The sequence below is a fragment of the Rhinopithecus roxellana genome, chromosome 12 (assembly GCF_007565055.1).
Source record: "Rhinopithecus roxellana isolate Shanxi Qingling chromosome 12, ASM756505v1, whole genome shotgun sequence".
NCBI lineage: Eukaryota > Metazoa > Chordata > Mammalia > Primates > Cercopithecidae > Rhinopithecus > Rhinopithecus roxellana.
Window position 1 is genome coordinate 86,555,230 of NC_044560.1, and position 14,598 is coordinate 86,569,827.

General features: G+C 55.4%; 2 protein-coding genes across 15 annotated transcripts in view; one reads left to right on the plus strand and one right to left on the minus strand.

Moving 5' to 3' along the window:
- Positions 1 to 2,127, minus strand: part of KIAA0319L (KIAA0319 like) — a 133,297-nt gene extending 131,170 nt beyond the window's left edge. For 7 of the 14 annotated variants that reach the window (XR_004051953.1, XR_004051954.1, XR_004051955.1 and 4 more), the window contains exon 1: positions 1,668 to 1,885. The gene's annotated coding sequence lies outside the window, so the exon portion shown is untranslated. Of the gene's footprint in view, positions 1 to 1,508; positions 1,889 to 2,007 lie in introns of those variants that run through there. The other 7 variants (XM_030912606.1, XM_030912603.1, XM_030912604.1 and 4 more) reach the window with 7 other exon arrangements.
- Positions 2,128 to 2,265: 138 nt separating this feature from the next.
- Positions 2,266 to 11,517, plus strand: NCDN (neurochondrin). Its single transcript, XM_010360399.2, has 8 exons — positions 2,266 to 2,341; positions 2,612 to 2,679; positions 3,561 to 3,701; positions 4,789 to 5,757; positions 6,859 to 7,100; positions 7,988 to 8,212; positions 8,557 to 8,699; positions 9,992 to 11,517. Exons 2-8 carry the CDS (start codon positions 2,647 to 2,649, stop codon positions 10,426 to 10,428), a joined length of 2,190 nt encoding a protein of 729 aa, XP_010358701.1. The 5' UTR covers positions 2,266 to 2,341; positions 2,612 to 2,646; the 3' UTR covers positions 10,429 to 11,517.
- Positions 11,518 to 14,598: the final 3,081 nt, after the last annotated feature.

The window sequence follows — 14,598 nt, forward strand, 5'->3', positions numbered from 1 at the left end:
CTCTTCCATCCATTCCTACTTCTAGTTGTTTTGTAGTTGTATTTCAGGGAGCAGGGGGCAGAAAGGAGGTGTGTGGGCCAGAGACATGTTCAAGAGATTATGAAATGGAGCCTAAGTTAGAAAGTACATCCAGCAACTTCTCTAGCCTCCCAAGACGGAACGAGTGAGTATGCATGTGTGTGTGTATGTGTGTGTATGAATCTTACCCAACACATTTCTGCCTACCACAAAAGGATTTAAAACTCAAGGTGACTCAACAGCTGTCATCAATAGCCTGACAGGTAGGTGGGAGAAGCAGAAAAGAAATGAATAGCTTTTGAAAAATGGAGTAATAAACACCACTGGACTAACAAGCTGATTAGAAGTGCAATGTCTAACAAATCCTGCATAAGAGAAAGGCAGAGTTAATTTCATTTGAACTCCTAACCAGTTATTCCTCCGAAACCTGTAATTGCCTAAGAGCACAAATCACTGCTAGGGTCCAGTTAAAGGCTTGCTGACCAAAGGCAAGAACAACAACACGTCACCAAGATCCAAATTGTTTGTTATTGAATCAAAGGGTAACAACCCAGGGAGAGAACACACACCCCCACAATACTTGACAAATGAAAATCTAGAAAAGCTCACAATAGTTCTGGCATTTAGGGCGTTACAAGTACACCCAAAATAAAAGCACTCTCTGTTGCAGCAGCTGTTCAGACAGAGCAGGGGGTAATGTTTACTTAATACTTCAGGTTGATGGGGGACGTATCATAGTTCAGTCTGTCAACTACATACGTGGAACTCCATTTATGTACACAGCGATAAGATATGTTTGAACAACGACGGAGCACGTCTGAAATAGCCTATTCAGTTGGTATGAGTAATCGAGAATAAAGCTCTTTTTTAAAAAGTCTCAGATATTTGGGAAAGTTACAGAACAGGCTGCCATGAATAGCTTTGCTTATATTTGCAGACATTGTTTTCCAAATAGCTGGAAAAATGAACAGATTGTTCTGGGAGGTCGTCTTTCCAATTTGTTCCTAGTTTTCAGTCTGTTAATCACAGACGAAAGCACAAGACAGTCAGCTAATGTTCTTCACTAACTGCAACTACTGTCAGTTGGACACAACCACTATGAGACCAGAAGCCAAAGCGTTCCTGGAATCCCGCCAGAGGTTATCAATTTTGACTTCCTTCATTTCACCTCTGTGCTCACTGCAGCCACTACAGGACCCTCTGTAGGGCATAATTTTCAAAATCCTGGATGAGGCAGGTTTCACATTATAATGGACACATCGTGCTCAACCCCGTCCCCTCTTTATTCTGCATCAACTTTCTATCTCTGTGGGGAGACCAAAGATCAGAGACAGCAACTAAAGGCTAGGCTGCAGAGGTCGAAGGTGGAAGAAGGACGGCAGCGTCCCGAACCCTGGCTGTCTGCCTGGCTGTCAAAGGATGGAGGGAGCTGCATGACTAGGCCCGGGCCCGAGAGAGGCGGGGTTCAGCCTGGGACCCAAGCTGCGCACCTGCAAGGCCAGAAGCAACTGGCTGCCCTGGCCGAGCCAGGGGCGCCACCTCCGGACCCAACATCCGGCCAGCGCACCCGCTGGCATCGCCCGTCCCGCTTGCCCCTCCCCTGAGCCCATGGTCCTCGGCCTGGCAGCCAGCCGCCCCCGGCAACCTACCGGGGCTCAGGGCCACATAGCGCGGCCCCGGCTCTCGGCGGCCTCCGCCTCCTCCTGGTCCATGGGCTCGGGGAACCCCAACCTTCGCTCCCCTCACCCGGAGGAGGAGGAAGAGGAAGAAGGTAGTGCGGGCTCCCCACCCGGACAGCTACCTCTCGCCTCAGCCTCCCTGGACAGCGACGGCGGCCGGAAACGCCGCCTCCTCCCACCTCCCCGGGACCGACCCGGAAACACACTCTCCGTGCTAACCAAGCCCTCCCGCCCCTCCCCCGGGAAGCGCAATGCCGGCCGCGAGCCCAAGGGGGAAGAGGGGCAGTGCTGGGCGGGTAAAACTACGCACAAGCGAAGGAATCGGGGCCCCCAACCTCTTGCCGCCCGCTTTCCAGAGGCAGTCTGCACCTTGCCCCCTTCGCGCGAGCCCCAGGCCCCAGACTCGGGCAATACCCACAAGCAACATGGCGGCAACGGCGGTACCCCCTACGGCTTAGCGCCCTGACTTGCTATTGGCCAGAGCGCGGAGTGAAGCAGCCGCGGATTGGTCGAGAGCGGTGCGGGGGTGGGGGTGGAGCTGCAGCAGCCTGGAGCTAGGAGTGGGCAACGCGGCGTGAGCAGCGGCCCGAGGCTCCCGGAGCATCGCGCTGGGAGAAGACTTCGCCGCTCGGGGCCGCAGCCTGGTGAGCTCAGCCCCCTTCGGGCCCTCCCCTGCATCCCAGCCGGGGCCTCTCCGAGCCGGCGCTGATCGATGCCGACACACCCCGGGGACCCTATCGCGACTCCATCGCGCCATATCGCGACACCATCGTGCTCTGTCGAGACTCCATTTTGTCACAGCCCTTTTCAATATATATCTTTTTTTTTTAATTTGCCCTGTCATCTTTGGGGGCTGTCTCCCATGTCGTGATTTTGACGTGATCTCTCCGTGACATCACCGCGCCATCGTGAAGTGTGATCTCATCGCCGCCCTGTCGTGACTTCATCAATGTCGTGTTGTGACCTGGCTGCGGCGGGACAGGTGGTGACCGCCAGGAACCCTGCTCCCTTTCTCATCTCCCCATCTCAGCAGCCCCGCTTCGATTATCCGGCTTTTGGATTCTCCGTTGTCCTGGGAACTATCCGGGACCCCCTCTTGCTTCTCCAGCCCCTGCCGGCATCCACAGGCTGGTAGCGGGACGGGGAGGGCGAGAAGAGGGAGCGCAAGGGGTTAATTCTGCTGCTGCCGCTGCTGCCGCTGCTGCTGCAGCCTCTACCCGAGGGAGGGAAAGGAGAGGAGGCAAGGAGCCTGCGGGGGCGACTGAGAGCCCTGGCTGGAGGGGTGGGGTCCCCAGAGGGGCCTCCAAGCCTTCCCTGGTGAGCACCTTGTATTCTCACTTCTGAAGCGTATCTCTGCCTCTGAAGAAGGGAGGGGAAAGGAAGCCTAGGGTGTCCTTTTCTCCCATGTCAGCCTGAGTCCGGATAATCGAACTTCAACCATGTATGTCTCCATTCCTCCCTGTCTGTCCTCACCACTCACTCCCTCTGTGTCCCTGTGGAGGGAGATAAAACCCAGCCTCTGGTGCCAGGGGGACAGCTGAGCAGTGGGGCCAGCCCCCGCCCACCCCCAGGAGACTGGTGAGGAGAGCTGTCCAGCTGAGCAGCAGCATGCATGGTCCTTCTTTCCCGCTTTCTGGAGGTGACCTTGGACCAGGGTCCCTTCTTTATCCTTAAGGGTTTGCAGATCCAGCCCCTTCAAGGGGCTTCCCCAGGGGAAGTCAGTCCTGAGGAGCCCATCCCTCCAGATCCTCTCCTCCCCTCCCTCTGTGCTAATCCCTCCCTCCCTCCATCCTCCACTCTCACCCCCACCCCACCCCCGTCCCTCCTCTGCAGAGGGATGCTCAGTCCCTCTTGTGTTCACAGTTGGGCAAGGCGGGCATCATGGCCTCGGATTGCGAGCCAGCTCTGAACCAGGCAGAGGGCCGAAACCCCACCCTGGAGCGCTACCTGGGAGCCCTCCGTGAGGCCAAGAATGACAGCGAGCAGTTTGCAGCCCTGCTGCTAGTAAGGAACTGGCTAAAAATTGGGAGGTGGGAAGGGCTGGGTGGTTGGGCCCCCAAGGAATGGGGTCAGTGAGTCCCCAAGGATATGTAGGTAGTGCTAGCAACCCTGGAGGCACCAAAAAGGCCCAAGACCCCTACCTTTGTGCTCTTCTTGCTCCCCCTGAGAATGGGGGCAAAGGGGAGAATGGGACTGAATAAGGCTGTGGCACTAGGGGCCTTGGAGGAGGCTGCCTGGGTCTGTTTTCTGGGGTGTCCCAGAGCAGATGGGAGCTGACTCACAGGGTAACAGCAGCAGGTAGTAACTAGTGCAGAGTACTTGAGGGCTGGGGATGGTTGTTCTGGGCCTGGAGAGAGTAGCAGGGCTGGAAGTGTCTGGGAAGGGGTCCTAGGAGATGGCCAGGATGGCAGTAGGTAGGTTAAGGAATGGGAGCTAGTTCGGGGCTTAGCCTTTTTGGAGGAACTCAAGCTGGGGACAGCAGAGCAGAAGCTGCAGTGCTAGGAAGGGGGGGTTGTGTGTGGGGGGTGAAGGGAGGAGGGAGTACAGCCGCTGCTTGTTTGCCATGGCAACAAGGAGAAGGCTCTGGAGTCAAGGGCTCACACTGCAGCAGAGGAGGTGTTTAGGTGAAATGTAAGGGGAAATGTTTTGACAGGCGGAACGGCGAGACACAGGAGCCATTTCCCCGGAGAAGGTGGCAGAAATGGATCAGGGACTTCTCTGGAGGGAGCAATTAAGGAAGGACCCTAAATCCTTGGGGGATCTTAAACACTGAGTTCTAAGCCCCTTCCATCCCAGGTTGTGGGCATTTAGACATCAGGAAGAACTTCTCAACTGGCCAGGTGTTGAAATGCTCAAATGAATGGTTGAGGAAGACTAGACCTCACTTCCATGGGACAGTCACAGATGAGAGGGATCCCAGAGGTCATATTTATCTGCCTCAAAGGAGAAAGAAGGAGCTGGATGAAATGACTCCAGATGAGTCCTGTTGCATAACCTCATCCTGTTAGTCCTCAGTGCCCCGGGGTGCAGGAGAGGGACAGTCTTTGCCACGTCTTCCTTTTATCCTGATGATAGCACATACCCCCTATAGGTGACCAAGGCAGTCAAAGCAGGTGACATAGATGCCAAAACTCGGCGGCGGATCTTCGATGCTGTCGGCTTCACCTTCCCCAATCGTCTCCTGACCACCAAGGAGGCGCCGGATGGCTGCCCTGACCATGTTCTGCGGGCTTTGGGCGTGGCCCTGCTGGCCTGCTTCTGCAGTGACCCCGAACTGGCCGCCCATCCCCAAGTCCTGAACAAGATTCCCATTCTTAGCACCTTCCTCACAGCCCGGGGGGACCCGGACGATGCTGCCCGCCGCTCCATGATTGATGACACCTACCAGTGCCTGACGGCTGTAGCAGGCACCCCCAGAGGGCCTCGGCACCTCATTGCTGGTGGCACCGTGTCTGCCCTATGCCAGGCATACCTGGGGCATGGCTATGGCTTTGACCAGGCCCTGGCACTCCTGGTGGGGCTGCTGGCTGCTGCCGAGACACAGTGCTGGAAGGAGGCGGAGCCCGATCTGCTGGCCGTGTTGCGGGGCCTCAGTGAGGATTTCCAGAAAGCTGAGGATGCCAGCAAGTTTGAGCTCTGCCAGCTGCTGCCCCTCTTTTTGCCCCCGACGACCGTGCCCCCTGAATGCTACCGGGATCTGCAGGCCGGGCTGGCACGCATCCTGGGAAGCAAGCTGAGCTCCTGGCAGCGCAACCCTGCACTGAAGCTGGCAGCCCGCCTGGCACACGCCTGCGGCTCCGACTGGATCCCGGCGGGCAGCTCCGGGAGCAAGTTCCTCGCCCTGCTGGTGAATCTGGCGTGCGTGGAAGTGCGGCTGGCACTGGAGGAGACGGGCACGGAGGTGAAAGAGGATGTGGTGACCGCCTGCTATGCCCTCATGGAGTTGGGGATCCAGGAATGCACTCGCTGTGAGCAGTCACTGCTTAAGGAGCCACAGAAGGTGCAGCTCGTGAGCGTCATGAAGGAGGCCATAGGGGCTGTTATCCACTACCTGCTGCAGGTGAGGGTGCAGTGACCCACAGAGGGGGCCCAGTATGGGGGGAGCCAGTGCTGGAGCTGGGAGGCAAGGGGGAGGAGAATAACGGGAGACAGTGAAGCTGCATGTCCACACAAGCTGATCCTGTAGCCAGCACTCCAGGGAGTAGCGTGCGGCCCAACCTCCCTCTCTCCCTCCCTCCACACAAGCACCATACCACACACCATATGTGCACTCACATCACAGTACACACACACACGCACACACAACACAGTAACCTCCCACTCAAACGCTCCCCCCAATACACACACACTACACGCCACACACCTCTCCGCAACACATGCACACAAGATTGAAGCAGTCTGTTCTGCTCACTCCATAGCATTGTTCTATACACGCACACACCCGAACTTCTAGTGGTGCAGGGAAGAGAAGCAGGGCTGCCTGGTTCCTGGCCTCTGTAGAGGTCCGGCTAGATCAGTTCGCCTGCCTCCCCTGCATCCCCTGCATCCCCTCCTGCCTCCCTGCCTGAGAGGCCAGCTGTCCTGTCCCACAGGGATTCACTCAAGACTCTGGTATCTTGAATGGCCTGCTCCAGCCACCGAGCTCACCAGCCGTATATTCCATGCACCACACTAAGCTCATGTCTTTTTTCTGACTTAGCCCAAAAGAGAGCATCCCCTCATTCCCACCATTGGGAGCAGTTACACGGTAGCCAGGAACCTGCCCTCCCGCCGTAGGTCAGAGCTGCTGTAAAGAGCGTTTAACTTAGCTTTTGACCTGTGAAATTCCTTCTAACCTTGAGACACTTCAGAGGTAGGGAGATAGGGAGATGTGACTGGAGCCTCAGTGAGTACGGGGGCATGTCACTCAATTTACTCAGGCCCAGTTCACTCAGCAGACATGCATGGAGGGCCTGGCTCACTCTGTGCCAGGCCCTCATGTGTGTCCCTACCACATGCTAAGTGCTGGGTTCATGGGACAGAATAAGGGTTGGGGCCTGCCTTTGAAAGGCTCACAGGCCAGAATTCCCTTCCAATTGTATTATTTCTAGCTGGCTGGCCTCTGGCAAGGCAGGGAGGGTCTCTGGTCCTGCTCCATCTCAAGGGGGTCCTGTGGCAACAGGTGGGGTCAGAGAAGCAGAAGGAGCCCTTTGTGTTTGCCTCGGTGCGGATCCTGGGTGCCTGGCTGGCCGAGGAGACCTCATCCTTGCGTAAGGAGGTGTGCCAGCTGCTGCCCTTCCTCGTCCGCTATGCCAAGACCCTCTACGAGGAGGCCGAGGAGGCCAATGACCTTTCCCAGCAGGTGGCCAACCTGGCCATCTCCCCCACCACCCCAGGGCCCACCTGGCCAGGAGACGCTCTCCGGTGAGTCTGTAGTTACAGTCTGTCCAGCTAGATCATTCTACAGAAAAGCATAATACAAGGACACCCCTCCTCACAAGCTGAGTTGTGCCAGGCTTCCTGATTGGGCCATGAGATTTCCCTTAGGGTTATTTCTGTTTTGGGGGGCTTGTTCCCACAGGACTCCTCGGCTGCCAGGTGTCACTTGCCAACCCCAGATTTCTCAGTTAAAAGAGAACTTATTAAGCACCTACTACGAGCCAGGTATTTTGCTATACCCTTTACCAAAATGATCTCATTTGGTCCACATGGTAAATCTAACAGAAGTCTCGTTCACATATGAAAGATTAGGAAACTGGGCCGGGCGCGGTGGCTCAAGCCTGTAATCCCAGCACTTTGGGAGGCCGAGACGGGCGGATCACGAGGTCAGGAGATCGAGACCATCCTGGCTAACACGGTGAAACCCCATCTCTACTAAAAAATACAAAAAAAATAGCCGGGCGAGGTGGCGGGCGCCTGTAGTCCCAGCTACTCGGGAGGCTGAGGCAGGAGAATGGCATCAACCCGGGAGGCGGAGCTTGCAGTGAGCTGAGATCCAGCCACTGTACTCCAGCGTGGGCGACAGAGCGAGACTCCGTCTCAAAAAAAAACAAAAAAAAAAACAAAAACAAGATTAGGAAACTGAGGCTCATAGAGATTAAAGTCACTTGCCCACAGTCACACTTTGTGGCAGAGGCCAAGTTCGGTCCTGGGTTGTGCGACTCTGAAGCTTGTGCATTTTCTGTGGTACCTGCGAGGATGTGTCTTTCTCCCCTACTTCCATTTCTCTTAGGCAAGATTTCCCTAAAAAGGGAATCTATGTGCTTTACCTCTCCCAACCCCACACACATCTGTCCCTTCCACATCCCCAGGCTCCTCCTGCCTGGCTGGTGCCACCTGACCGTCGAAGATGGGCCCCGGGAGATCCTGATCAAGGAAGGTGCCCCCTCGCTTCTGTGCAAGTATTTCCTGCAGCAGTGGGAGCTCACATCCCCTGGCCACGACACCTCGGTGCTGCCCGACAGCGTGGAGATTGGCCTCCAGACCTGCTGCCACATCTTCCTCAACCTCGTGGTCACCGCACCAGGGCTGATCAAGTGAGGGGCTCGGGAGAGGGGGGGAGGAGGCCGGAGCAGGCAAAGGGGGCTGCCCAGTTGCCTCAATTCTCAGTCTCCTACTTTGCCCCCCATGCCCGTGGATTTGTTAGTGCTAGAATGGGGGTTTCAGAGTAGGCATAGCCAGCCCCACACAAGGATTCGGCATATCTGGAACCCCCAGGTACTATCTCAGCATGTCTGCCTGCTCCAATCTCTGCCCCCCAGATGCTATGTTTGGGGCCCAAAGTTAATTCTTCACCCTGCTGCCTAATTTCTTGCCAAGGGCTTGATTTGGCTGTACTAGACCCCCACCTACCTCCATCCTTCCCCGCTTTCTTTTCCAGGCGTGATGCCTGCTTCACATCTCTTATGAACACCCTGATGACATCGCTACCGGCACTAGTGCAACAACAGGGAAGGCTGCTTCTGGCTGCTAACGTGGCCACCCTGGGGCTTCTCATGGCCCGGCTCCTTAGCACCTCTCCAGGTAAGAACTGGGGATCCAGTCCTAATGGAATACCTGGGTGGACCTCCTGTGTTTGGGGCAAAAGTCATCATTTTCAGAAGATGGTTTTGCAGAATTCTCTAAGCAAGAGGAAATCTTTGCAGTGTATCTCCATCCCCCACCCCCACCGTTCTTCCCAAAATGCTAACATTCTCCTTCTTCTGAAGACTTTTAAGGCAAGGTCTGGTGGGTGTTAAGTACAGACCTGCTCACAGGCACAGGCATAGGCACCTGGAATCCCTGGCAGCCAGAGGAATCTGAATCCAGTGTTTTTAAGGTGGAGCCGCCCCCACCCAGGCCTTGAGTCAGAAACCTGACTTCCTTCCATTGATGTTTTTCTCTGCTCTGCTCGGCACCTCACCCCCGTCAGTGACAGGCATCAGCACTTGGTGTCCCTCTGTGCACACCTTCTCCCTAGCTCTGCCTCACTCTGGCTGTTTGCAGGGGGAGGGACGTCCCCTCCAGCCCCTGACAGCCCTCTGTGTCTCCCACTTTGGCCGTGGGTGTCTGCTTGGGTCCCTCTGTCCCTGCCTGTTCCCTGTGCCCCATCTGTCAGGTTGGAGGAGCTGAGCAGATGCCTGGGAACAGGGTGTAACGTGCCCATACCCTCCACTGCCTCTGTGTTCCTTTGGTGGGGATCCCAGCAGGGTACCCAGCCATGGGAAGGGGCGCACATCCCTGTACACCAGGAGCCCACTCTGCACTCTCAGTCCCAGCCTGCATCTCCACAGCCCCCATGGTCCCAGTTCTGGCTCACCCTCAAATACCACCAGGTTAGGCTGACAGCTTCCTGAAGAGCACCTGTAGTGTCAGGGTCACCCCCTGAACAGCCCGTAAGCAAAGCAGGGTCACTTGCTCTTGTTCCTCTATGGCGCCCTCTTCTGGCCCAAGGATCAAACTGGTGCAACCCCTTTAACCTGAGTCTGAGCTCTGTGTCCAGATCCCCGAGGGGCTCTCTCTCCCATCTGACCCTGTGGCTCACCCCCACCTCCTGTGCCAGTAGAGGTCTTGGTGGTTGAGTGTACCAAGATGATCACATTTAATTCTCACAACAAATTTCTAAGATGAGCACTATTGGCCCATGTTACAGGAGACCCAGAAAGGTTAATTACCCAAGGTCACACAGTGAGCATCTGAGGCAGGTTTTGAACGCAGGCAGTCTGATTCCAGGCTGTGCCCTGGCTCCTGTATGTGTCTACACAGAGGGCTAGGGAAGGGTCTGGCACAGCAGCTGGCCTGTCTGATTCATGTCCTGCTCCCTCTGTACCTTGCAGCTCTTCAGGGAACACCAGCATCCCGAGGGTTCTTCGCAGCTGCCATCCTCTTCCTATCGCAGTCCCACGTGGCGCGGGCCACCCCGGGCTCAGACCAGGCAGTGCTAGCCCTGTCCCCTGAGTATGAGGGCATCTGGGCTGACCTGCAGGAGCTCTGGTTCCTGGGCATGCAGGCCTTCACCGGCTGTGTGCCGCTGCTGCCCTGGCTGGCCCCTGCTGCCCTGCGCTCCCGCTGGCCCCAGGAGCTGCTCCAGCTGCTAGGCAGTGTCAGCCCCAACTCTGTCAAGCCTGAGATGGTGGCCGCCTATCAGGGTGTCCTGGTGGAGTTGGCGCGGGCCAACCGGCTGTGCCGGGAGGCCATGAGGCTGCAGGCGGGTGAGGAGACGGCCAGCCACTACCGCATGGCCGCCTTGGAGCAGTGCCTATCAGAGCCCTGAGGGGTGTCCACCGGGGACAGACCCGGGGTTGGGCAGCGAGGGAAGGAGGGAGGAGGCATCTTCCCTGAAACCCCCAAACTGGCCCCCCCCTCCCCAGACTTCCCCCCTAAAACACCCCAGCTTTCTGGCTTTTCTGAGGGCAAGGGCATGGTGCCCACCCTCAAGTGTAAGGAACTGCGTTTCCGCCCCTCAGGCCCCCATGGGGGCAGGGATCGGCTTGGAAATCAACGTGGTTGTCCCCGCCAGGCCGGGGAAGGTTGGAGCAGCCCCCAGGGAGGGGGACACTAGGTGTCATTGTGCCCGATGTCTGGCTCCCCTGCAGGAGGGAGGCTCCAAGGTAGGACAGGGCTGGCAGGAGCAGACTGCCTCAGCCCATGTGCCCTGCCGGCCAGGGCGTGGGCTCCCCTCGGCTGTGGTGCCTCCTCTGGCCCCCCAGGTCCACGTCCTTTAAATTGGCCCTTTGGCTCTTGCCCTTGGCTCCTTTGGGCAAACAGCAGGCTTAGGCCATTGACATCACAGTTCTTCCTATCAACTTCAGTGACCCAGGGTCTGAACTGCCCCCATTCTAGGGCAACCTGGGGCAGACAGGCCTGGTGGGGGGTGGGGAAACCTCTTCCCACCAGAGCTTGCTTGAAGGGACCCAGGAGTCCTTGGGCCCAGATCTTTAAACCTTTGTGTCGTGTTGCAGCAGAGTGACGATGGGGGTTGGGGGGTTATTTATTTTGCCTGTCCTTATCCCTGCTTTGACACCTGAGCATCTGATTCCTGTCCCCCTCGTGCCATCTCACCTGGCTGGAGCCAGGAACAGGAGGGACACTTCCCAGAATCCGCATGTTTCCCCAGTGATTGCACCCCACTGCCACCATGGTGCCTGGCTTTAACTCCCACCCCTGCTATGACTCCTCTCTGCAGAGACGCGACTGGCGGCTCCAGCAGGGACTACCTTTCTTATGAACCCAGGGGGACACCCCTACACACACTTGATCCCTTCCTTTCCTCCCCCCTTCCCTCCCCCAGTGCGTTCTGTGATCACCAAGTTCAAAGCTGTGCACATGTGGACACTCAATAAATGTTCATTGGTGATGAGAAGCCTCCTGCGTGGTCTGCCCTGCACCTGCCCTCTCCCTTCCAGGCTCCATCAGTTCACAGCTACCAGGTGCTGAACACACGCCCTGCTAAACACATCACGAGTCTTACCTCATTCAGCCCTTCTAAGAATCCTCTGAAGGGTTCTGATTTTACAGACAGAGCAACTTTGGCATGGGTGATTGGCTCAAGGTGTTGCCGCTAGTCGGTGCCAGAGCCAGGACTCCACACAGGCCGTCCAATTCCCCAGCCCACATCTTTCACTTGTACAGCAGTTTGCCAATCTCATGTTGACGTGGCCAGGCCTCGTGGGGGCTCTGGTGCTCAAGTACAGATGAAGCACTGTACCACCCTCTATGCTACTGGCTTGCTGCCAAGTGGCCCTGCCATATTCTCCTGTTTTTAAAGAAGTCAGAAATCCTAATTTTTTTTTTTTTAATTGAGATGGCATCTCACTCTGTCTCCCAGGCTGTGCAGTGGCACGATCTTGGCTCACTGCAACCTCTGCCGCCTGGGTTCAAGCAATTCTCCTGCCTCAGCCTCCCGAGTAGCTGGGATTACAGGCAGCTGCCACTGTGCCCAGCTAATTTTTGTATTTTTAGTAGAGATGGGGTTTCACCATCTTGGCCAGGCTGGTTTTGAACTCCTGACCTTACGATCCACCTGCCTCAGCCTCCCAAAGTGCTGGGATTATGGGTGAGAGCCACTGTGCCTGGCCCAGAAATCCTAATTTTTATGTGAAACCCAACTTTTGAATGTCAGTAACTGTCTTTAATTAAATAACTACTGACCCAGCAAAATATGCGGGTCAAATGCAGCTTTCGGGTTACTAGCTGTTGACCCTCTATGCCAAATGAGAAGCCAGAGGGCCTGTGAGCTTCAGCCGGAGCTGAGCCAGGTACCCACTATGGGTACTTCACCAGTCCTGAGCTAAAGCTGTGGGGTTGGAGCCAGACAGACCCCAGACCCACACCCTCTGTAAACTCCACCTAGGCCCTCAAACCTATAAGCACGTGCTGAGCATAGCCTATGAGTCCACCTGTGGTTGGCTATGCATAGACAGGAATATTTATTCACTGGATGTACTGAAAGCCATCTTCTTAGCATGGATTCTCTGGGGTAAATATGAAAAAGACATAGAGGCTGGGTGTGGTGGCTAACACCTGTAATCCCAATACTTTGGGAGTCTGAGGTAGGAGGATCACTTGAGCCCAGGAATTCAAGATCAGCCTGGGCAACATAGTGAGACCCCATCTCTACAAAAGAAAAACAATTAGCCAGGCATGATGCCTTGTGCCTACAGTCCCTGCCACTCCCGAGACTGAGGCAAGAGGATCTTGAGCCCAGGGGTTTGAGGTTATAGTGAGCTATGATCACACTGCTGCATTCCAGCCTGGAAGACAGGGTGAGATCCTGTCTCAAAAAAAAAAAAAAAAAAAAGTGTAAGCAGTGGCTTCTATGTGGGTACAAACACAGTGTGACTGGAGCATGAGAGCCCCTCAGACTGGCCAAACAATACAGGAAAGCTTACAGCAACTATGTGCTCTGAGACTTCAGGGTGGGGAGGGGCTTGCCGGGCAGACATGAAAAGGAACAGCAGGTACGAAGGCATGCAAGCTTGAGAACTGCGAGTAGTTTCTCACTCCGTGGTGTATAGAGTGTGACATGTGGAGCGGTGGAAGATGAGGTTGAACCAGTAGGCATGGACCAGATCCTACTATGCTGTGCTCAGAAGCTTAGACATGGAATCATGCTGAGAGATCAAACTGCAGTTTTGTTTTTTGTTTTGTTTTGTTTCGTTTTGTTTTGTTTTGTTTGGTTTTGTTTTAGAAACAGGGTCTCACTCTGTTGCCCAGCCTGATCTGGAAACTCATGGCCTCAAGCAATCCTTCTGCCTCAGCCGCCCAAAGTGCTGGGATTGTAGGCATGAGCCACCATCCCCGGACAGACTGCAAATTTGTTAGCAGATTGAATGTGATCCCGTTTGCATTTTGGGAAGATGATGCACTGCAAGAGGAATGGCTGAGCCAGGGAGCTCAGAGAGGAGGTGCTAAGTCTGAACTAAGCCAGTGGCAATGAGGTTGGAGAAGATGTAGGTAGTAGTTGACAGGCCTTGGTGATTAATTGGAAGTGAAGAGGGGTAAAGAAAAGGGCGGGTAGAACCAAGGATGACTCCCAGCTTCCTGATCTGGGAGACTGAGTGGATAATGGGGCATTCACTGTCACTGGGAACACTGGGACAGAAATAGATTTGTGCATACCACACACAACTCAGCTTGGTAAATGGCGAATTTGTGCTGCTCATGGAATATCCAATGGGTAGTTGCTTTCTATGGTCCGGAGCTCAGAGAGAGTCTGGGCGAGTGACAGATTTGGGAGCTGTCAGTATAGAAGGTCCCTAAAGTCAGGGGAGGGACTGAGATCATCTGGGGAAGTGAAAAGAGAAGAGAAAGGTCCCAAAGAAAGTGACAGCCACCCATGGTCCCTACTGTCAGGGTGCTATCCCTCCCACAGTGGAGAAGTCAAACCCTGAAAAGCTTCCTAATGCAAGGCAGACAGTTCTGTGCTTAAATGAGGTATGGTCAGAATTCTGGCTTGCTCTTGGTATTTCAGCGGAGCGGGGAAAAGGGAGATCTGAGCTGCAGTTGTGAGATCTAACCACGAGGTGGCGCCTTGGCATCTCCTCGCGCCAGATTTCCCCAACCTGCAAACACTCAGCCTGGCCTGGAGCAGGAGGTGATCAAAGGCTGGGAGGATGAGGGTGGCTGTGTCAACAATAAAGGAGGCAGATCGGAGTTTTTTCTTAACATAAAATCCAAATGCAGCTCACGTTTTGAAAAGAGAGGGAGCCTTGGAGAAGAGCAGTATGCCAAGTGTGAAAAATGGGAGTCCACGTATGTTTGAGCACGCAACCCTATATGTCAATATATGTCCCATGTTCCTATGTGTGCTTGTCAATGTGGCCTCTGCCCCATGTGTACTTGTGTTTCCCATGAATGTCTCTGTGCAAGTTGTGTGCCCCATGTTCCCAAGGCTGTCTGCATGTGTACCCCACTGCACCCCAGGCCTCCACACGTGTGCATG

What these genes read in the sequence shown, in the direction of transcription:
- NCDN (XM_010360399.2), top strand. Translation starts at nt 2,647, where the DNA reads ATGTCGTGTTGTGACCTGGCTGCGGCGGGACAG. An exon ending in ACCTGGCTGCGGCGGGACAG is followed by an intron (nt 2,680 to 3,560) that starts GTGGTGACCGCC and finishes TTGTGTTCACAG; the next exon opens with TTGGGCAAGGCGGGCATCAT. An exon ending in ACCGCACCAGGGCTGATCAA is followed by an intron (nt 8,213 to 8,556) that starts GTGAGGGGCTCG and finishes TTTCTTTTCCAG; the next exon opens with GCGTGATGCCTGCTTCACAT.